Source organism: Ceratotherium simum, chromosome 2 (assembly GCF_057802395.1).
Source record: "Ceratotherium simum simum isolate JZ-2026a chromosome 2, ASM5780239v1, whole genome shotgun sequence".
In the NCBI taxonomy this organism is placed as follows: Eukaryota; Metazoa; Chordata; class Mammalia; order Perissodactyla; family Rhinocerotidae; genus Ceratotherium; species Ceratotherium simum.
This window is the reverse complement of record NC_141901.1, coordinates 3648021-3671839: the sequence shown is the minus strand read 5'-3', so window position 1 is coordinate 3671839 and position 23819 is coordinate 3648021. Positions and strand designations below refer to the sequence as shown.

Genomic DNA, 23819 nt, shown 5'->3' with positions numbered 1-23819 from the left:
GAATTTTCATTGACACCATTGATGAATAGAAAGGCAGGTTCAGGATGGTGAGCTTGTGGGGTAAGGCTTCTGCCCTCTCCCTGGGCATTCAAATTAGAGGAAACCTTCTCTGGTTATGCCTCTCACAGGCAGAGAACTCCTCTTTTTACAAGCAGAGTGTGCAAACAGCAGCCTTTGGGTACCATCCAGCCACAGATGAGTTTTATTTACTCCCATGACAAAATGATCCACAAAGGAACTAGTTCTCATTTGGGGATTCACAATTTTAACTTACTGGCCAAACCCATGTAGGCATTAAGTTTGGAACCTCTGCCATAAACCAAACACATCTTGAAGGAGAGAGACACATGTGTCTTGAGTATCCTTAGGAATAAAGCAGTTTCCAGGAGGAGTCAGGTTATTTGCTCTGCTTTTGAGATCACAGAGCAGGACCATGTGCAAGCCCCTTGCTTGCTTTGCCTGTCTAGAAGACGTTCAGGATCCTCCTGGAAGCAGCCCTGGGCAGCCCTGGTGCTGGGCCTCCTCCAGAGGGGCTGAGGCAGCCCACAGACAGTGTGGCGAAGAGTGGGCCACTGATGTCACTGGGGAGGCTGCTGTGACAGCTCCCAGTACCGCTTACTCAGTTGCCAGGTACTAAACACTGTAATTCCTTATGTCACTGCCTTTTGGCAGAGCTGGAGGAGTCTGGGAGGGTGGTTCTGATGAATCAATTCAGGCCTAGGAGAACACACACACATACACACGCACAGCATAGACACGCACACACAGGCTCACATCCAGGAGCTCCCTTAAGCACATCCTCAGGGATTTTGGTGTGAGGGTTGCGGAGGGTGGGACGATATAATCTCTCTTGCTCTTCATCTCCCTCCACAGTGTATGAAGCAGGGAAAGCAGCAAAGGCTGGGTACCCTCCCTCTGTTTCCGGTGTCCCCGGCCCTTACTCCATCCCCTCTGTCCCCCTGGGAGGAGCCCCTTCATCTGGCATGCTGATGGACAAGCCGCATCCACCTCCCCTGGCACCAAGTGACTCCACTGGAGGAAGCCACAGTGGTAAATGTAGTTCCAGACCGCCCTGCCCCGTGCTTCTCTCTGGCTTCCACTCTGGTTCCTTGCTGAGAAGCACCCTCAGCTCACTGATGCTTCTTTGGAAAATGATTATCTCCATTACGGAAAGGGGATCCTTCCAGCTGTATCAGATATCTTCTGGTGCATGTCAGGCTTTCTAAGGGTTGCAGGACATAGCTGCCCCCTGCTTTCTTTCCAGGCTCCTCAACTAAAATGATAAGAAAAAGAGGCAAGGTATGCCTTGAATTTTGATCATTCAGTTAGTAAATAGTTATCTCATCCTTACCTAGTGCTCAGGACTGTGACAGGCACTGTGAGGAACACCAGGAAGTATAGGACCTCGTTTGTCCCACACACAGTATGGCCACACAGGGAGAGGGAATGGACCTTTATTCAGACAACTGGATGCTACAGAGTAGTATGGGGAGTTCAAAGGAGAAAGAGCTGGAGTGATTACAGAGTCTTCAGGGAAGAGGTGAGATGTGAGCTGGAGGAATGAGAAGGATTAGGAAAGCAGAGAAGGGGTGCTGCACCCCCACAGGAATGCCAGCATGGTGGAAGCACAGAGCTGGTAGAACACTGTGTGTGTTTGATGGCATCCAGCTCATCTGTCTGACTGGAAAAAAGTGGAAGGATGTGGTGGAGCCAGATTAGGGAGGGCTTTGAAACCCCTCCAGAAGAGTGGGGGCTTGGTGCCATAGCCAGTGAGGCCACTGCAGGCAGATTCCTGAGTGGACACGTGACACACTGACAAGGCGAGTGGTAAGTGGGACAGGGTGGAGTCAGAGCCCACGAGCTGAGATGTGACTGAAGTGGTTCAGGTGGGACACATGAACATCTGGATTATGACGGAGACAATGGGAGCTGAAATCAGGGGGTGAATCTGAGAGAGACTCTGAAAGAGGAGGCAGTGAGACTTCAGGGCATGAAGGAAAAGGAGGCTTCAAGATAACCCCAAGTTGTCTAGTGGAGCATATCGCAGGCAGAAATGAAATGACTGACAAGGAGAGCTTATCTGGATGGAGATTAGCCCCATTTGGGGCCTCAAGAATCTGTGGTTATTGACAGGGGTAGAGGAGTGGAGGGCCTTAAAATGTCGCTTTGGAGGCATCTGAACCGGATTATAGAGCAGTAAAGGTTAGAATTGTGTGTGTAGTAGATTTAGGAGGTGATTTTTTTAATCCCTAGAAGTGGACAGCCACTAGGGTTGGTAAAAAGACATTGCTACCCTGGAGGCATCTACACTGCCTTCAGTGGGCAGCAGGAAGGTTATCTGTCCCACTTAATGAGCTGTCAACACCAGACCGGGGATGGAGTAGAGATCCTCAGTGAGTAATTGGTCTTTGTGTTTTTTCTCTCCCTGGAACTATTAGTAGAATTCTGACGTCTGAAACTAGGAATGAGTCACAGGCTGAGGAGTAAAAGTTAATGATCAAGGACACACTAGGAATTAGAGAGAGAAAGACAATATAGTCCAGCTTCCCAAAGGATGGAGGGGGCAAAGGGACATTAATGAAACTTGTCTTAACTCTATTTGCAGCTTCCCCTTTCTTTGTCTTCCTTCTCCTTCCTTCCCACCAGAACCCTTTCCCCCTTACTTTATATTTAATGGATTCTCATAATAAAATGATTCTTATTCAGAGAATGGCACATACTTTTTCTCTCCTGTTTTCAGCTTTTTTCCACTTCCTGCTTGTTGCAGTTCAATCATTTTGGCCCCATCCTGCCATGCTAACCAACTGCAATTAACAGTGGCATGAAAAATAGGAAAATTGATTATTTCACACAGCAAGAAATCCAAGGTAAGGGGCTCTGGAGCTGGTTAACTGAACAGTCCAGGTGGCATCACTGAAGGACCTGGTTGTTCCCATCTTTTGTTTTGTCCTCGTGAGTGCATCCTCTGTCCTCCTGGGCTGGCTCTCCTCATGATCCGTGATGACTGCCATAGTTCCAGGTATTAAATGCATTCAGAGATAGAAGAAGATGTGCTTCTTCCTTGTGCTGCTTTTCTCAAAAGTGAGGAAAACTTTTCCAGAAGCCCCTCCCCCTTCCAGCAGACTTCTCCTTGCCTTTTATTGGTAAGAATTGTGTCCCATGCCCATTCCTAAACCACATTGGCTTGGACTAATCAAGACTCATCTCTTAGGCCAAAACACCTATTGACCTTGGAAATGAACATCAGGGTTTTGTTAGCAAGGATAAAGGGGAAGATGCACAACCAATGTTGGCCATTGCTGGTCTGACCCATGTTATCATCATCTGGCTCGTTGAGTCAGGACAGAGTTCATGATCCCCATCAGGCACATTTCTGTACTCACGGTCCCATGGCCAGAATTACTGATGGCGTTTGGCTATTTCTCCTTTAAGAAAGGTGGCTTAAGCCAACATTCAATGTAGATTATTCTTTAAAGAATGTTAGAAATGTTAAGAAATGCTGATTGATGAAGATGTAAATTTAGTCTATTTTATATTTATATGCTACTTCAATTTTAGGGTAATCATCTAGCAACAGTAATTTTTCAGATTGCATTTGTACATAATACTCTTGAACACTCTGTGTAAAGAGGCATCTTTGATGAGCTATGTACAGTATAGCCAGTTGGTTACTGAATGGGAGAGAGATAGGAGACACCCTGATTCCTTTTCCCATTCTTCATAGCAGCCACTGAGACCTCTGTTATAATAAAAGAAGACTGTCTCTCCTGTCCTACCCCCACTTCAGCTTTGTCAAGGTTCTCTCTTTATTGAATAGCCACACTCCACCCCATTCCCACCTCACATTCCCCAGCCTTTCTTTCTTTAGTGACTCCTTCCTATCAGCATTTAAAACATGCTCAAATCTCTCCTATTGAAATACAACAATTTGCAAAAAACCTTGTAGTCCTCTGATATTACTTCCCTATATCCCTTTTCTCCTCTTCACAGCCAAATTCCTTGAAAGAGTTTTCCATTTCCTCTGCTCTCATCAACTCAACTAACTTCTGTCTTGCTATTGCTTTCACCACTCCAAAAGCCAGCTCCTGCCAAGATCGCCTTATTGCTAAGTCTAATGGATACTTCGCAGTCCTTACCTCCCTTGACTTCTCAAAAGCATTTGCCGCCCAACTCACTCATCTTGCTTTGCCTTCCTCAAAATGGTACTTTGTAATTTTTCCTACCTATTTTGCTGTGTGCTGGCTGTTCTTTCTCTGCATACCCCCCAGATAGTGGTGTTCCTGTTTTGTCTGAGGTCCTCTCCCTAGGAGATCTTATCTACTCCCATGGCTTCAGTCATCATCTATATGCGGATGACTCCCAGTCTTTATCTCCAACCTTTCTTCTGCTCCTCAGTCCCATATATCCAACTGCCTTCTGGACATCTCCCCCTGGATGTCTTGCAGGCATTTCAAACTCAGCCTCTGAAATTGAATTAATCTTCTGTTTCTCGACTTTAAACCAGCTCCTGCATTTCTTATTTCAGTGGGTGGCACCATTGTCCACCTAGCAGCCCAAACCAGAAGCAGGGACTTCATCCTCATCTCTTCCTTTCCCTCACTTCCCTCATCTAATTGGTCACCAAGTCCTTCAGATGGTACCTCAAAACAACCTTGAATTGGTTTACTTTCCTCCATCTCTACTGCAACTATCCTAGTCCTTGCTGCCATCATCTCCCCTCTTGATTAATGCAATTATCTCCTACCTGGGCTTCTATATCTATTCTTCCCTTGCTCTAATCCATTTTATTTTCACATCTATCTGGCCTCCACTCATCCTTCTTGCAATAGAATTAAGTAGGCAAGTAGAGTTTTGAAATGTCATTTTCAAAACTAATAAGGATGTGTGTCTATATATATGCCTACTGTATGTATACAGAGATTATGTAAATTTTAAGCATCACTTCTCCCACAACTGAGCTGCTGTCACCCTGGGGGTGGAATCTGGCAGCTGTTCCATCATCCATAAACAGCCTTACTTAGCTCATTAAGATAGGACAGGAAAAACAAGGCTATATCCATGGGTACCTGCCTTAGAGACTTCTTTTGCAAGTTTTATAAGTTGGACTTGGCTGTAAAGGGGAAATTAGTTGAAAAATAGTTGAGCCTTAATTGGGTCAAAAGTAGCCACTCAAATCCTTTAACAATAAGAATTTTTGAAATTATAATTTGGCATCAAAATGAATATCCCAATATTCCCTCTCCAGCAAAGCCAAAGTTGGCAAGGCTAATAAATTACAGTAGTTGAAGTATGAAGAGCCATACCAACCAAAGGCCTTGGACCAAAGTGAACTGGAAAAGAGAAATAAATCATCCAGCGACCCTAAACTGAAACATCACCAGGCAAAAAATCATTTTCCAAAAAATGCTGGACTTTGACCAACAGTCTAGGACATTTCTTATTAAAATATCACCACACATTAGAGAGTTCTCTGATCTTCAGACAAATTACAGATAAAAATCAACCTGACACTATTTTATTTGTTTTCAAATCAAGAAAAATTTAATGAATGCCTCCTTCTCTCAAGGAGTCTATGGTCTAGCAGAGTGATTGCTGGGGGCTTATGCACAGAGATAAAATGAGCAAAAAAAATACAAAGGAGGATATAAAACTGTTCTCTCATACAAGCTCAGAGAAGGAAAAGTCTCATCTGCTTGGAGGGACCAAGAAAGGTTTTCTGGTGTTTTATATGCTCCTGACAATATGTGACACAGGACCAGATTCTGCCAGGATGAGAGAATTAGTTACAGTGTGCTGCACAATAGAACCTACAGCTTTGATTTTAAAAAACCCAACACCTTTTAAGGGAGAATTGCCTAGCTCTTCAGCTACTGAAGCCAAATGGATGATGCCTCTGAACTCTAAATATCAATGCTTTGCCTTCCGTCCTTTTTGACAAATTGGATTTAGATTTCCGAAGTCATGAGCTGGTGTGACCAGGACATGAAAGCTGCAAGTATCTAGTGCGGTGGAGTCCCTTTATAATGCCAGGACTGAAAGGAGAAACTGCCATCTTCACCCGAGGCTGTCAGTAGCTACTGTAACTTTTCAGGGACCTGAGAACCTCTGCATTCATCATCAAATCTGTCTCATAACAAGGAGTGTAATTTGTTGTAAAGACAGAGAAAACAGGGGCTGGTCCGGTGGCGTAGCGCTTAAGTTTGCGTGTTCTGCTTCAGTGGCCCAGGGTTCGAGGTTCAGATCCTGGGTGCATACCTACTCACCGCTCATCAAGCCATGCTGAGGCAGCGTCCCACACAGAAGAACTACAAGGCCCTACAACTAGGATATACAACTATGTACTGGGGCTTTGGGGAGAAAAAGGAAAAAGAGGAAGATTGGCAACAGATGTTAGCGCAGGGCCAATCTTCCTCAAAAAAAAAAAAATATATATAAATAAAGACAGAGAAAACAATCTAAGCCCCAGTCCAGGTTGAAGTTAATGGAGAGGTTTCTAGCTGTTGCTCAGGGTAGCAGCCACCTCTTATCGCGTACATTGTTCCTACAGCAACAGCCCCCCCCATCTCAGTATTACTGCATGTCTGCCACCACAGTGCTTCACACAGTAAGAACACTGAGATGAAGCCACAGCTGCAGGTACAGCAGGCCCCTTCCCTAAAGCCTATAAACATGGTAGTTTTCTTTACTTAAGAAATAATCATCAATAATAATAACAACAAAACTTACCTAAAGTTTGCTGCTCCCTCAAACTACCATTCAGGCCTTCCCCTTCCTGGTCAAAATTCTCCAACAAACCAACCACATGGCCTCTTCTGCCTTACTTTGTAATCCCTTGTAATATAGTTGCTATTCCTGATTTCTGTTCATTCATTCATTCATTCATTCATTCATTCATATAAACTCACATATTTGGAGTGTCTACAATGTGCCAGGCTCTCTGCTAGGTGCTGGCGATGCAGAGATAAACAGAATTGGTCCTTGTCCTCAGCAAGTTCACGGTCTAGAGAGAGAAACTCTACTGAAAATACTCCTTCTAAAGAAATCATTAACCCCACCCCCATCCCCAGGCTGGCATGAATTCAGCTCAAACATTTATTAAATGCCTACTATGTTTAAAGCACTATCCTGAGCTTTACAGCAATCCAGAATGATAAGAATTCTTTTCCCTCAAGAATCTTTGGGAAGATTAGACATTTCTACAAATAATTTGAAACAAACTAGAATATATTAAGGGCCATAGTGAAAGTTCAAAGTAAATAATCTATAAGTTAGGAGTGAGAGAGAGAGAGGAGAGAGAACTTTTTTGGCTATGAGAATCACAGAAAGCCCTTTGGATGAGGTGACACTTGAGCTGCCCCTAATAATTACAAAGCACTCAAAGTGCTCCATTGATTGGGTCTTTGTTATCTTCTCTTTTTGTTTCTTTTTTATTGTTTATATATTTGTCTTCTCCTCTTCATGAGGTTATTTAAAGGGTGGGAAGTATCAGTTGCATTTCATAGACAAGAAAACTGAGCCCTAGATAGGTCACCATTTATTTGAGTCCCTCAGTACACCAGTGGCCTGCCTGCAAGTGCCTGGTTCCCCCTTCCCAGCCCAGCGTTTCATCCATCAGACATAACTGCCTCAGAACAGACATAGCAGTTCCGTGGGATAATTGCATTTTAATTGAACTGTCTGTACTACTCTAAACGCCTCTGCAGAGATGGAAGAGTGTGTAGCTTGATAAATAAAATCATTTCTGCTAATAATTCCTTCTGCATAAAGATTATGGATCTAACCTCCAGGAGAAGGTGCCACTGAAAAGTGTATACTGAGATTCTCTAATTTTTTTAAGGAACTCCACAATTTGAGATGACTGTGGACTTCCCAGCATGTTCTCATATAGAAAATCGGTGCACCTGCAAATGGGTGTGTGGGCGTCTTCTGAGTCTCAAGTGCAGGGCTGCTATTAGAGTGCTGTGGAATAGTACATCTTAATCTTCCATGTACATGCTCGTGGTGGGGGGGCTTTGTCCACAGCTAGGGAAACACGACCAGAGAGCAGAAAGCAGGATTTTCTCCAGAAGCACAGGCAATCGTGTGGTTTCCTTATGGGATTTGCCCTACTGTGGGAATAGAGAACGTTGGCGTTGGGTCACTTGCGTCCATCCCATTGTACAATCCTGATGGGCTGAAGATAGGACCGTGCTCAGATGACACCACCATGGCACTCCTAGGAGCATTTCCTCCTCTGGGCTCTTCTTTCCTGTCTTCCTCTTCTCTCTCTCCGTACTACCTCTGCTCCCAGACTTCCGAGAGGCAAGATGCCCAATATGGTTAGGCCTGAATCAGATGACAAGGCTCCAGTCCCAGTGCTGCTGCTTATTCCTGAGCAAGTTATGAAACCTCTCTGAGCCAGAGTTTTCTCAACCATAAAATGTGGCTAATTCCTTAGGTGGTTGTGAGGAACAAATGTCCATAGAAAGCATTTAGCACAGTACCTAACAAATTTTCAGTGCACAGTAAGTGTTGTCTATTACCATTAGTGTTCTGTCCCCATCCCATTCATTCCCTTCTCTCTTCCTTTTTTTCTCTTTCTCATAACTGTGAAGATTAGACCTGCCTGTGTCTGATCATCCTTGGGGCTGGTATTGGACTAGAATGATACTTGAGTGACACGGGGCTTAAACAGCCTTTGTCCCTGACAATGTGAGTGATGGGAAGGTAGGAGATGGTATTATCTCTCATGCTTTAATTTTGTTTTTTATTAAGCCCTGAAAATAACACCTGCTTATAACCACAGAGCAGCAGGTTGAATTAATCATGTCTAAAATATGATATTCCCTTTCCTAAAAGGAAAATGCTAAAGAAATAAAATGGAACCATAATTAGTAATCCACGTATTTTTCATCTTATTTTGTACTAATGCGTATATAGCCTATAATCTAATATTAGCCCTTACGCACCATCCAGTTATGGAATTTTTGCACCATCTCCCAGGCAACTAGAGGCTTTCAGGCCACCTTTGTCAAGGTCCCTGATATATGAGTATCTGTTTTAAAGTTATATGTGCTCCCACCAAGTGAAAGTGTGATCCTCAGACTGTAGAGTGGTCTGTGTCCTCAGTCTAGAAAGTGGTCTTTTTTTAGTATGAGTATACTCCCCAAGCTTTGAGAGGATGAGGTTTAAGTGGAGCTAGAGAAGGTCAGGAGATAGGAGGTAGAGGTTAACAAATGACTAAAAATATACTGTAATAGAATTTTGTTGTTGACCTGCTGGTCCTCCATTCTAATGGCACCATCTGATAAAGGGGATCTTGGGTATGGTTCCATATGTATAAACGTAGATTGCTATTTCTGGGTGACTTCAAAAAGAGTTGTTATAAGTGGGAGCCATGTTTTCTACTTGGTAAAATAAATGGAGGCCTCCTTCTCCTGATTTTTTCAGCTCACCGTCTCATCCTTTTCTCAACAGTTCGCAAAGGTTACCGGATCCAAGCTGACAAAGAGAGAGACTCCATGAAGGTCCTGTACTATGTCGAGAAGGAGCTGGCTCAGTTTGATCCAGCCCGAAGGATGAGAGGCAGATGTGAGCATCTGTTAGTTTTGTGTGATCTCTGCATCATGCAGGAGTCCATAGCTAAAGGGGATTTGGGAGTCACCAAACGTGGGCAGCCCTGAGCTTTCAGGGTCAGAGCTAGCAGGGGTACTGGTGACACCATCCTGAAGAAAGTAGCTCTGAGTACTCAGAGGGAAGAACAAGGGGCTTCTGGTGTGAAGAATAGAGCAATCATCTGCCATCTTGGTTTACATTGTGTCTCTCCGCAGGGCAGTCAGTATTGTTGGGCCTGTACAATCCTGAGGTTGGAAATGTTTTATTAAAACAGTCTTTCCCTGATACTCCCTTTAAAATATACACAAAATAATGCCTTAAGATGTGGAAGCTTGAGTATGTTTTTCCCAACATGATAGGCCCTAGCACTGAACAACAACAGTCCAGCTCCTGACTTGCTGCATGGAGACCTCAGTGAGAGTGAAAGAACAAGTCTGCCAAGTGAGTCTCGTGAAATAGAGGCCTACATTCCTCTGAGATGCCCAGCAGCAGAGATTGAGCATCAAGCAAAGAGGCTGCCCTTCTTGTCAAAAGAACTTTTTAATTACTGAGTCTGTAGGTGACAGGGTCCCAACCCTTAACTCACCCACAGCCCCTGGAGACTTTGCAGCTGACATAGCTGATTCTTTGGGGTGAATTCCAAATTATTATCTATCGTGAGAGGCAGCACAGGGCAGGTCTGACATGGATGGGATAAGTATCAGAGGGTGCTGGCAGGCATGGTAGTGAGGTCACTACGTTTCTCTCTTTGAACCCTCCTCGCCTTGGAACCAAGAAGAGACTTGATGGAATTGTTGGGTAAACAGTCCCAGACTAGAGGAGCTTTATTCAGATTAAGGACAACATATTCCTCCCAGTTTGCAATTCTAAATTCATCCTGTCTGAGTTGCATCGATTGCTGCATCCTCCCACCGCACTGACTATAAAAAGACCATCTCCAGACTGGAATGTCAGGAATGCAGATGTCACTGCACGTGACAAGCTGGTTGTAACAGTGTTGTCAGGGACCCCTATAAGGGGACAGAGACAGAGTCAGCGATCAGGGAGAAGGAGGCTGTGGAGGGAATCTTTGACTCTCACAGCTCAGAGCAAAAGTTAAAAACTGAGGTTAAATTTAAGGATGAATCCTGGTTTAGGTGGTGTCTCCTGTCAATGGCCTCCAGGCACTGGCTGGTCATAAGGTAATGGAATCATAGAGTCCAAGGGGACCTTAGAGGTGGCCTGGGTCAACCTTTGCAGTGTAGAGATCAGGAAACAGAAGCTCAGAGGGTTGAAGTGAAAAATCAGGACTAGAACCGAGCTCTTCTGATTCCCATCCTGTGCTCTTTACATAAGAAACTTTTGAGCAAACTGGATGGCTCCATGGGTGCAGCAGAGACCACAGCCTTCTAGCTCTTAGGACTTTAGGATATTGGACCTGGAAGAGACTGAGGTTGCTGAATCCACCTCTCTCATTTTATAGAGGAGGAAAGGGAGGCAGGGAGGGAAAGTAACCAGTGTCAGTACTCAGTGCCAGTGCCAGAACTGGATCCCAGATCTCCTGGAACCTGCAGGTTGACATTACAATAATGGCACAGAGATGAGTAGGAATATAGTGCACTTTACTTTGGGAGGTTCTATTCCTGAAGAGCAAAGTAAACCCTGGGGTGGATCATGGAAGTGGGACAGTCTTGAAGATCTCATCATAAAGTGGATCTCATGGTTTCAGGTTGCGGCAAGGGAGTAATAGATTTTCTGAGAATTGGGAGTTTCAGAGTCAGGCCATGAATTTGCTAGCCAGTATGATCCTGATTTGTCTTGCCCCTTAGAAGTGGGGGTTGCTCTTGGGATGTTTTTAGTCTGGAATTCCAGGGTAGGGATCAGCAAATTACAGCGCACGAGGCACATATGTTCCACCTCCAGTTTTTTTTAAGTAACTTTTCTTGGAATACAGCCATGCCAATTCACTTATGTATTATCTATGACTCCTTTCATACTACAATAGCAGAGTTGAATAATTCTGACAGTACGGCTTACAAAGCCTAAAATGTTTACTATCTGGCCCTTTACAGAAAAAGTTTGCCTGTCCTGTCCTAGAGTTACATTATTAGGTGTCTGTGAAGTGGGGGATGTTGATGTTGATGTTCAATGGGGCAGAAATTTTAGAGCAGCATACAACCTGGACCATCCATCATATGAATGGTGAAACAGAGATAGCCCTCACTATCTGGAGAAATGAAAAATGTCCATTACTCCCTGAAGTTTAAGGAAAGTTCTGAGCCAATAATATGATTTTTCAGTGTTCATACTTCGTGGATTTTAAAGTTCTGTATGGTTCCTAGGAGATTGGAATTCAGTGGGATCATGAGAAAAGGAAGGGTCTAGATTTTATTAATCAATAGTATCTGAGTTATTTTCCTTTAAAATAGGCACTAACTAGTCCATTCTCCTTAGAAGGAAGAAAAGGTTTAAAAATTAGATTATAATTCAAAACCAACTGATTGCACAACCAAACTGAATGACATTCCTGGTCAGCCCTGTGTCCCGGTAAAAGAGGATGAGGAGGCTGTGTTTATGCTGGGGGGGTGGGGGAGGAGGCCTGCCCTCCCCTTAGTGGGTGGGAACCAGAAAAACTCTTCTGCTCCTCCCAGGACTGTGGGGATGGGGAGGAGAAGCAGCAGAGGGGAACCTGAGCCCCAGACTTGTGCTCTGACATCTTATCTTGGCTTACCTTTTGCTCAATAGCCAGGCCTTACACCTTGTAAATGTTGAGTCTGAAAATATTTTGAAGTTCTAACCAAAGGATTTTAAAAAACAAATGGATTCAGTTACATTACAAATAGATTCACTAGATTTGTTGTTTAAGTAAAATGCAATTCAATCCATTTCAAAGTTCTATAAATAAATAGTGGGATTTTTTTTTCTTTCCAGATTGTGATTCTGGTCCTTGTTCACAAGTGCTTTTGCAAGGAGCTACTTAGGCCACCTTAGGAAATGAGAAAGCTGTGACCAGCGTCCCCTTACATTTTTGGGCTGGGGCAGGAGTACAGGTGGAGGCCCACAGGCCATAACATAAGTGCAGCCCGCCCCTTTCTTCCCATACCTCCAAACAGCTGCCCTGGCCACGCGTGGCCACATACACCTGGAATACTCTGGGGAAGGAAAGAGGTCTATGCAGGCCCTGGAAATAGACCTGGTGCCATTTGGGGAGGATAGTCCAGGTTCCTGGATAAGCATCCAGAAGTGGGGCTGATGGATACTAGGTGTGCAGTCCCCTTGGCCTTGTGGACTCCTTGCTCCGTGGAGAGGGGCACAGCTGAAGGGGGCTGGAATGGGGTGCCTCTAACACATGGAGTGGGACTGGCTCTGAAGGCCCCATCTTGGGACTCTGCCAACAGTAGAGAATATGCAGTGATCTGTGGCTTTTCTCTCTTTTGGCCCCTTTTGGCTCAACATGGGATCATCATGGCTCATCACAGAATTATACAAGAAGAAGAAAAACATTTGAACAAGGATGATGATGTACTAGGAGGAGACCAGCTGCAGAGAGCCCAGGTTCTGGGAAGCCTGCCTTAGGTAGAACAATAACAATTATTTTCCTGTTCTAAGAACAGAGCATTGTAGGAAGCCTCCCTCTCTGTAGGCAAGTGGGTTTCTAGGTAGAGCCAGTTCCTGCTGAGCTAAGAACGCAAATACCACGACTTCAGGTCTCCAACTCACCCTGGACAGCATTGAGGTCACTGGGTGGGGGTTTCCCAGAGCCTCTGGTCTCAGCCCTTAACAGAGTTTCCGTTCTATCTAACACGTAGAAAGCTCTGTCATGCCTGGTTTTGTCCCTGCAGATAACAACACCATCTCAGAACTCAGCTCCCTGCATGAGGACGACAGCAATTTCCGCCAGTCTTACCATCAGATGCGAAGCAAGCAGTTCCCTGTGTCCGGGGACTTGGAAAGCAATCCTGACTACTGGCCAGGTGTCATGGGAGGCAGCAGTGGGGCAAGCCGGGGGCCCTCAGCCATGGAGTATAACAAAGAGGATCACGAGAGCTTCAGGCACAGGTGAAGATGGCTGTGGAAGGGCAGCTCTGGTGCTGGGCGTGAGGGGGCAGGAGCCGGAAAGCAGCGGGGATCTGAAGCTGCTATTACCCTATAGCATCTCCGTCTCCCATTCGAGGTTATCCTGCCACATCTCTCTTTTGATGGCTATTGACCATCCCCTTCCCACAATTATTAAGTAAGGCTCCACTGGTGACACCATGTGTAGAAGTAATCATTCAAGGCCCTCTGAAATGGATCCTCTAGACCCTTTAAATGAACCTTGTTAACATCTTCCTGCCCTTCTCATGTATTTTATCCTATAGCCTCTAAAAATTCCCACCCATCATCTCCATCATTTTTGATCATTTGTTATGTGAAAGGTAAAATGCCAAACATGTTATACTGTTTTATATGTTACTGCATTTGATTCTCATAACTCTAAAAGGGAGGTATGATTAATGTCCCCATTTTAAGTTGGGGAAACTAAAACTTACAGATGCTAAGGAACTTACCCAGGGTCACATAGCCAATGAATGTGGGAGGCCAAGATGTGCGTTCAGTTTTGTGTAGCTTCTTCCCACTGAAAAGCACCTTCACCACTCACCTGTCTTTTACCTGGAAGAATAGTAGACATTGCCTTTCTCTCAAACTTACCAACTGCAGGGGTCCCTCTGGCCTGCCCCGCCAAGAAGTAACTTGGCCCTCAGCTCTGAGGGAGGAGAAGGCCTCACTGTATATCACCAATTACAGGGGCTCCTTAGGCCACAACTGTGTGTATTTATTGCAAGCCACACCACCCACGCTGGCTCTGAGGCGGTGAGGAGTGAGACATGTGAGTGTCCACCACAGGTCACACAATAATGATCAGAGGGAGGCCGCAGGTGTGTTTCAGCACCATATAGATCACCAAGTATTTTTCTCCACACACATCCATTTTGATCCCTAACACAAACTCATGAGATTGCCTTCACTTTACTGTTTGCGATTCTGAGGCGTGAGAGCTGCCCAAGATCGTTCACCGGCAAGGAGCGAAGCTGCGGCTCGGAGCGAGGCCCCAGAACACCATGGGTGCTCTTACAGCCCCCTCAGGCTCCCTGCCTGGCACGCGGCAGAGGTTCGGTACCTGCGCATTGCCCGGCGGACTGACCCGTGTCTCCTGTGCCCGCAGCCAGCAGCGCTCCAAATCCGAGATGCTGGCCCGGAAGAACTTCGCCGCCGGCGTGCCGGCCGTCTCCATGGACGAGCTGGCGGCCTTCGCCGACTCCTACGGCCAGCGGGCCCGCCGGGCCGAGGGCAACAGCCACGAGGCCCGGGGCGGGGGCCGCTTCGAGCGCTCGGAGGCGCGGGCGCCCGGGGGCTTCTACCAGGACGGCTCGCTGGAGAAGTACTACGGGCCGCGGAGCCGCAGCCGCGAGCCGCTGACCGACGCGGAGCGCGCCTGGGCCTACAGCCCCCCGCGCCGGCGGCCGCCCGAGGACGCGCCCCTGCCGCGCCTGGTGAGCCGCACGCCGGGCGCGGCGCCCAAGTACGACCACGCGTACCGCAGCGGCGCGCTGGAGCGCCAGGCGCGGCCCGAGGGCGCCAGCCGCGGCGGCAGCCTGGAGACGCCGTCCAAGCGGAGCGCGCAGCTCGGCCCGCGCAGCGCCTCCTACTACGCCTGGTCGCCCACCGCCACCTACGAGGCGGGCGCGCCGCGGGCCGACGAGGAGGACGCGCCCGACGACGCGCTGCCGCCCTACAGCGAGCGCGAGCTGAGCCGGGGCCCGTCCTACCGCAGCCGCGAGCTGCCCTACCACAGCAACTCGGAGAAGAGGAGGAAGGAGCCCGCCAAGAAAACCGTGAGGCCGCGCCTGGCGCTCCTCCTTCCCGGGGCTGAGCGGGGAGCCGGCAGGCAGGGTGCTGCCCAGGGCTGGCGGGGGCTGGGGAGGCAGTGAGCAAGGAGGGCCTACCCCGCAGATGCCCGGTGGGGCCGGGCGGAGGGAGCCGGGGCACCCTGCTTTGGGGAACGCGGAAGTTAGGCTATTTTTTTTTCCCCACCTCGCTCCGTCCAGGACTAGGTGAAGTAAATAAGCATGGGGTCCTGGAGAGTTGGAAAAAGGCAGAAGTAGCAAGTGTGTAGATGTGGAGTATTAGATCATTGATGACCAGCTTTAAGATGCATTTAGCATCAGGGATTCTAGGCGTCGTCACCACCACAGGCCTTTAGGTGGTCTTCCGAGGTCTGTGTGCAGAATGTTCTGTGCATGCTCCTATGTGCATTCCTTCCCATCCTCCACCCCCTTTGGGGTGAGGGGTTGTAACTTGCATCCAATTCCCAAAAGAGTCCACATCCCAGAGAGGGTTAGCAGCCACTGCTGTTTATGAAGGACAGCTCGCATCGTCTTTCCTTCTTTGACATTTTATTGAGTGGAAACTGTGTACTGTGCCCTGTATATGTGAAGGAAATCTTTTGGTCCCTGCCCAGTTAAGTGTCTCTTTTGTAAGTGGCCATATATAGACTTTATTGCTTTCTGTCTAAATGCTAAGAGCAGCCCATCCCATCCCTCAGCCCTGAAATGTGAGCCCTGGACCTCAGAGAAACCTTGGGGGACAGTCACAGATGTCCACTGTGGGTTGTCTGCTGTGGTGGCCCCCTGTGCTCTGGAGGCCATTCTCCAAGTGCTTCTGCTCCCGCCTCAATTACCCTGCCTCTCCTGCCATTTTATTTTTCATGATTCCAGGCTGGACATTTTCTTTATCATGTAGTGTGGGGAGAGAACATGAACAGAAAAAGGTTTTGACATGATTATTAAGCCTTCCAAAACAATTAAATGTCTTTTGTTGTTCTTTAAATAGAAAAATGAGATTACTGAACTACGTGAGCTGGGAAGGAACTTTCAGCTGATGTCAGGTTTATGGTGCACCATCCACACCAGCTATTGTGGAGCTGTAAATGTTGTAGTTATTCCTAAAGGGGTGGGAAGTTATTCTGTGGCCATGAAACTAAGTTCTCTCAGATATAGGTTGGCTTCAGCACTAATTGAGGCTTAGGAACAGTAATCACAAGCCTAATGAAGTGTCCTAAGAATCAGGGTGTGCCAGGCTCTGAACAGGTTGTGGGCTCTGCCCAGGGACCCATCTGTTGTGTTGTGTTTCTTTAACCATCGTGTGGTTTAACGTTGGGCTCTTTCTCCTCTTTCCCAGAGTGATTTTCCAACCAGGATGTCCCTTGTGGTCTGATATTTGTTTTGAAGACATCTCTCTGGATGACTAGAAATCAGAAGCAGACTACGGGGACAAGACACAAATCCACGAGCCAGCAGGCCTGGGACTTTCTCTGGCCACCATCTTGGGAGATCTGCCAGTCTTTGCTTTGGTAAGGGATGAGGGGCAGCCTTTAAGGGAGGCTGATTCCAAACCTCAGTGCCCATCTAACTAGTTTGAGAAACTTATCAAGAAAACAGCTACATGTGAGAACATTGCCACACACGGAATTTCTCACCCACAGAGTTCATCCTGCCCAGTCTCCTTCCCTAGCTGAACTAGGATTCCTTTTCCAATTCTTAAAGGGAGTTAGCTCTGGACTGCTAATCTCCAGAAGATGCCTATGCCTACAGTATGCTTTTCTGTACCTCCCATCCTGTGCTTAGGGACAGAAGAATTTATTACTACTATTAGCAGAAGGCCTTCTACTGACAACAGAAGATAACATCAGGCAAAATATAGTTTTTATCCCCACCATCTCCCAGTCACTAGTCAATGACTGTTGTTACACTAAAATCAGAAGGCCTTTGGTGAACTCAGTGACAGTGACCTGCTGAACAATCACAGAAATGACTTCAATTTGCTGTTCTGATTGACAGTTCTTGAATGGCTGGAACAAAACAAAAGAGAGTATACCTTTTTGAAAAGCCAAGTGGTGTTTCTTTTTCCATTCTGAGAACATAAACTGCTTTTTCTCTTTCTGCTGTACACGGTGATGTCTGAGTCTTGGAGACTAAGGGCTCTCCTCGTCCTCCCCCTCCTGGGCTTTCCACAGCTTGGTGCCACACAGAGAGCCCCCCCTCCCCCTGCACTCTGATTAGGTTGTCATCAGGTGCCTTTTGATAAATGCTTAAAATACACATGAAAGAAAAGAGAGAGAAAAAGAGGAGAAAGCAGTAATGCAGAAGAATGAAATAGAGAATGAAAAAGAATTTAAGAGGAAAAGAATATATGGTCTCATTGTATTTCGAATGTGGCCCGTTTTCCCCACAAACTCCACCTGATCTTCTCTGGTTTTGAACTTCATTTACCATGACTTGTTTCTGCCCTCCCAGCCCTGCCATTTCAGGACACCGGAGATGTGGAGCATGCATCTCTTGGCCTCACCAGGCTGCCACTCTAGATGCTTTTGAGAGATGAGAGGTATTGCTTCCTCAGGAAGGAGCACTTCCTAGTCGCACTCTTGCCTAAATGATAGATTTTGCCTAAATCCCAAAACTAGATCTCTCTGGATTTTGTAATTTGTATAGATTGCAAAAAATGGCCACAAACTCTTCCCTTCTCATCAAGAGGTACGGTCTGTTTCTCCACCCTTGAACTTGGGATTGGTGGTGTGATTTGATTTGGCCAGTGGCCCAATAACAAATGTGACACAAGCAGAGACTTGAAAAATTCTTGTGTATGGGGCTTGTCCTCTGTTGCTGCTCTTGGGAATCTTGCAGTCACTACCAGGTGAACGAGCCTGGGCTGTCCTGCTGCATGATGAGAGAAAAGGGCCTAGTCACCCCTGTCGCCCTATCTGACAGCCTGTCAACTCTCAGCTGATGCAAACATAGAAGCGAGCCCATCCAAGACCAACAGAAGAACTGCCTAGCTGAACCCAGCCCAAATTGCTGATTCCAACTCAAGGTGTGAAAAGTTGGTATACTCCTTAAATGTTCATTTCTCTTCAAGGAAAAACTGACTTTTTCTTCTCTGAATGTTCAGCTCTGAATCTCTGACTCCATCTTACCTTAGGTCTCTCACAGTCACTACTTTGTCAAAGCTTTTCACCCCACACTTTGGTCAAATCACTGGAGGACAAGGATGTTTGGCCTCGCTAACCCCCCACTCCCAGTAGTGGTCCGTTCTCTGTCTATATATCCATGGACAACCTCTGAAGAAGGTTTCTTCTTCAGCATCTCCTTGGTCTTCTCCAGAGCCACCTGACTGGAGCTAGGCCCTGTTCTCAGAGTATCATTCCACTGGTATCCGTTTACTTTATGGCATTCTAGAACAATCCTACGTGTGCAATGAAATAAGAGGCTGGGTGAGGGTCAGAGGGATGAGTTGATATCATTGCCTGGAGGAGAATTGACTGACCCGAGGACTTCACAGTGGCTTTGGCCTGTCCGAGAGGAACCCGAGGACAGTTCAGCCCAGTGCTGGCACTTCCAAGGGCTGGAAGACACAAGCCATAACCCTGGTGCTGAGTTTTAGACTTGCTGGTGTCCCTGGCCTCTGAAAGCCTAAGTCTATTCTGCCTGTTTGGGCCCCAATTCAGATGGAAAAGATGATTAAAACATCATTTCTTAGTCACCAGCTTTGGGTTTCAACTTGCTCAGGCAATTTTGGAGAATATTGGGTAGCTGCAGTAGCTATTTTCTCTTTATACTGAGCACTGTGTCAGGCTTCTCACCACCAAAGAGCCCCATAGCACCAGCTGCAGAGACCACAAACATTGCTTTTATTAGCCGGGGGCATGTATGATTTTGGTGAAGGTTGAGGGGAGCAATGGGAAAGAATTATTAAAATTGGAAACCTGCAATTCTAAAGACAACGAAACTACAGACAGACGGTAAAAAATGCAAAGAAAATAACAGGCTACTGAAATAACCTGGGGAGATGGGACCAAGTTGTCCTCCGTGGGGCTGCATAAATCACTCAGACTTCCAGAGAGAGAAAGCAGTTGTTTCTGGGGAGGTGGACAGGAGATAAGGCTGGACAAGTACAGGCAAAGCTGTCCATCCTCAGCATCTCAGCTCTTCTCTTCACGACCTTTTCTTTCTTCTCCCCTGAATAGTGTACCCTGCGTAGGAAGAGCTTGTACATGTCAGCTTCCTTCCTAGGTTTTATTGGGGTACAAAATAAGTCTCGTGTAACACATGGTCTCTGTCCATGGGACCCTGCAATTGAATTGGGGAAATAAGACATGCCCAGGAAAGAATTAGGAGATTTTATGCATATAATATGAAATATTGCTATGGATAAATTAAAAAAACCCAGAGAATTGAAGTTTTTTTAATTTAAATGGGTATATTTTGATATTTGTGTTGTGTGTGTTTGTCCATCCATCCTATTTAAAGATGTGCTCAGTAATCTGAAAAGCCAGTATTAAAAAATCTGAACTGAAAGAGGTGAGTTCGGATGAGGAGGGGTGGGAGGCAGAGGGCCCAGCGGGATGATGCATGAGCTGCTGTGTTTGTGAGTCACAGCTGAGTCAGGGACGTGTTGGGTGAGGGGGTGTGGACGCAGGTGGCAGGAGGGGTCCCCTGGTAGATGAACTGCTTCTCTAGGCCATGCATTGACTCATTAGGAAGCTGGGGACACTTGCCATGGACCTGGTGGTTTGTGTCAGCTGTTCCGCCCCAGTGTGCTCCCAGGAGAGCTCTGCGTCAGCCCCTCCAGGGGCTCAGTTCTGCAGCCGTAAGTGTGGCTGCCCTCCTCACTAACACAGGAAAAGTCTGGCGGAGATGATGGCCCCTCATCTCCCTTCTCGTGAGCCTCACTCTGCACCTGGCACAGGACCGTGCAAACCAGGGGTGGGAAGCGGCTGCCACTCTGGCCCAAGGCACTCTTTGCTAAAAACACCAAGCCACATCTGTAAATATTTCTAAATGGTCTGAAAGACTTCATACAGGTAATCTGATTAGACCTTAGGCAGCCTTGGAGAGAGACTGCAGTCACAGATATTGTTGTAATCCACTCCCCCCATCTCCTTTATAGATGGAGAAATGAACTATCGCTGCCATTAGTGAAGTCACAGACCTAATTAGGTCATTACTCCAAGCCTACACATCTTTTCTGCTGGATTGATGTTTCCCCAAATTGCCTAACTGTGTGAATTACTTGATTGCTGTGAAAAATGTATTGTTGGGCCCTGCCTTGGGGATGGATTGGGTGGGTGTGGAGCTAGGATTTGTACTTTTGACATGTATTTCAGGAGATTCCTGTGATCAGATGCATTTGGGAAATGCTGTACTAGGTCATACCCATGGTGTACCCCAAACAATTGGTCCTGAGGCTTCCTTGGGCTTTGAAATTTTTTCTTCAAATGTCCTGGTGAGGTTCCTCTTACTCCCTTGGGGCTGGCAGGGATGAAGCACCCAGCAGTCTGGCTGTGATGGTGGTGACTGGCTCACCAGGGCCCAGGGGCAGGAGAACTGTGTGAGAAAGGAGAGCTAGGAGCACTCCCCAGGAGCCTGTTCTAGATGTTTCCAATCCTGGATTAGTGATCTGTTGTGACAATCTCAGATCTGACAACAAGAATTACAGGTAATTTTCTCATTCCCTTGATGCCATTCTGAGCAAAACTTAGATCATGAATAGAAAGAAAAGAGACGGTTGGGGAAATGGCAAAAATAAATCACTTTTTGAAGCATTCAAATTATCAGTTTGGCTGGTCAACAGCCACTTCCACCTCAAGACCCAAAGTGGGGTGGGCAAGAATAATAAAGTCTACATTATGTATTCTTCCAACGTCAGATTTAAATGCTGCCAGAATCTTACAGGAGTTTGAAACTGGTTTATAGGATGTAGAGATCCAAATTCACCAAAATAGGGGCCCAGGGTCTTAAAGTCCTAGCAGAAAAAAGTGCCTAGTTTTTTTTCTGCCGGGATCCTACATCCTAGTCGCCTGGGCAGCTGGTCAGTGAAGCTCGAAGCACGGGGCTTTAACATCTGAGTGGAGTGAGGGTAACGTGGAGCAGCTTTAAGCAGCAGCCTGAGCTTCAGCACTGCCCGAGGGTGATGCGAAGGTCAATACTGCTCATACTTGTATTATTTTATGGTGTATTACTGTTTACAGACCACTTTCACATGCATGATCTCATTTGATCCTCACAACAACCCCTGTGATAGAGGCAGAGTGGATGTTGTGGCCCCATCAAACAGAATGTAAAACTGAGGTTGAAAAGATTTGCCTATAGTCAAATGACTTTGAAGATTATAGAGCCAGGCCTTCTGACTGTCTGTCTAGGGTTCTTTCCAATCCCTACAATACCTGAGGGATTGGAATCTGGCTGATTCTCCTCACAGCCAAACGTCTGATGAGAAGAGTCCTGGCCTCGAAGCTCACTCATATGTCATGGGTGCAGTGAGGCTGTGAAGACAGACACTGTAGCTGCTCCATCCAACCAAGCACCTGTCCTCAAATGCAGCTCCAGGAGGGCATCAGCTGTGCTCAAGGAGAGTTGAACTTTCATGAGCCGTGCTGTGAGGGGAGAAGGCTTTGATAAAAATGTGCTTCTGATGTTAGAATCCTTCCTGAAGAGGAATTTCTGAGCCACACTGCAAATTCATCTGGACTCAGAATTCCAAGGTTTGGGGTGACCTGCTCAGAAGTGAACTATCTGGCATCTTCACTGCATTTTGGGATTTTAGGTAGAACTTGAGGGGCCAGATATAGAGGGAGATGATGCAGCAGTTTATTTCAAAGTTTTCTAAAAGTTTCTTGGTGGGGCTAGACACAGGTCGATGTGTTCTGACGCATTTCTTCTGGGAAGGCTAAAAGAAACACAGCTTCTCTCTTATCTTGGCTTTAAGGAAAAGCCACTTTATTAGCAAAGGTATTAGACACAATTCCCTGTGAGAATCTTCCTTGTGGAAATGAAGAAGGGAATAGAAGGAACAATGGGACAAAGAGGGGTCAGAAATCTGCTTCCTGACAGTCACCTGCCCAGTTGTTTTTGTGCCTTGTCTGTGGCATCAAAACTGAAATGTTTGTATCACTGTTGCCCATGATTTTTTTCAGTGTCAAACATACAAAGTGAATTTGGTTGTAATGTTTTAAACTAAATAAAACATTTTCACCTACATTTGCTGTCAAGAACTCTTAATTAACACAGCTATGTTTAACCATGATCTGACCCTAAATGACGTCAGCAGAAAAAAATACAATACATAATTGCCTCCAATTGTTTTACATATTGTAATAGAGGAATAAATACTGTGGGACTATAGGGCAGGCAAGTACTGACAGATCTTAATGTATGTTTTACAGATTTTCATAAGCTATGGCCTGGATGAATTCTATTGCCACTCTTGCTGCTCTCCACAGACTTCCTAACATTCGAGAGGAGATGAGTAGGAAAGAGGGTTGGACGATGTGGTATCCAGCTCATTTTCAAGAAGGGCACAAGCATTTGCTGCTAGAAATGGCACTTGGGGAAGGGAGGAAGGAAGCTATTCGTGGGAGGACATTTTAAGTTCCGAAGAGATTTGAAAAACTCCATGGCGTCATAATTAAGAGAAGGCAACTTAAATCCTTTGTTAGCAAAAGAAGTGATAAATACCTCAGGGAACAATTAATCTTCTCCTATTGGCCAGGCCCTCTCAAGGGAGTTCCAGATTTTAGGATCCTGGTTGAATGGAAAAATCTGTCCTTGCTTGAAGCGTCTGGACTCAGTTCTCTTCTTTTAGTAGTTAACCTAAAAATGTTCACATGTCGTCTCAGCTTAAAGATCGACTCTAAAACAGTTTAACTCTGATGACTGAGGTCCTCTGAACTTTCTATTTTGTCCATTGTTTTAATTTCATCTTGCTTTTTCAGCTTTATAAAATATTGCGTTTGATTTATAAAGTGTTTGTTTAGGATCACCTACTTGTTTTTTCTACACATCTTTTCTTCCTGCATTTCAGATCTTTTTTGAAATCTTTTCCCTTCTTTCTAAAGGAAGTTTTCTTCAGTGATGGTCTTTGGGAGGATACTCTATCAGTTTTGGTTTCCCTAAAACAAAGTCTTTACCTCATTCTTGTTCTTGAAGGATCTTTTCACTGAGTGTACAATTTTAGATTAAGAGTTGTTTTCTCTTAGCATACTGAAGATATTACTCCACTCCCTTCTGGCTTTTATTGTTGCCTTTGAGAAGTTAATTTTAATTATCTAATTATCCTTCCTTTGTAAGTAATCTGTCTTGTCTCTCTGGCTGTTTTTAAGATTTTCTTTTTGTCTCTAGTGTTCTTTGGTTTAATTAACATGTGACCAG

General features: G+C 45.9%; 1 protein-coding gene across 5 annotated transcripts in view; it reads left to right on the top strand.

Annotated features, from left to right (window-relative positions):
- The window catches only part of ILDR2 (immunoglobulin like domain containing receptor 2), a 63146-nt gene extending 40506 nt beyond the window's left edge, over positions 1-22640 (top strand). For 3 of the 5 annotated variants that reach the window (XM_087437436.1, XM_087437432.1, XM_087437427.1), the window contains 4 exons: positions 9457-9570; positions 13416-13632; positions 14780-15449; positions 16795-22640. In XM_087437436.1, the coding sequence (XP_087293562.1) occupies positions 9457-9570; positions 13416-13632; positions 14780-15449; positions 16795-16830 (1037 nt within the window). In that variant the 3' untranslated portion in view covers positions 16831-22640. Of the gene's footprint in view, positions 1-873; positions 1051-9456; positions 9571-13415; positions 13633-14779; positions 15450-16794 lie in introns of all 5 variants that reach the window. The other 2 variants (XM_087437422.1, XM_087437415.1) reach the window with 1 other exon arrangement.
- The last annotated feature ends 1179 nt before the right edge of the window (positions 22641-23819 follow it).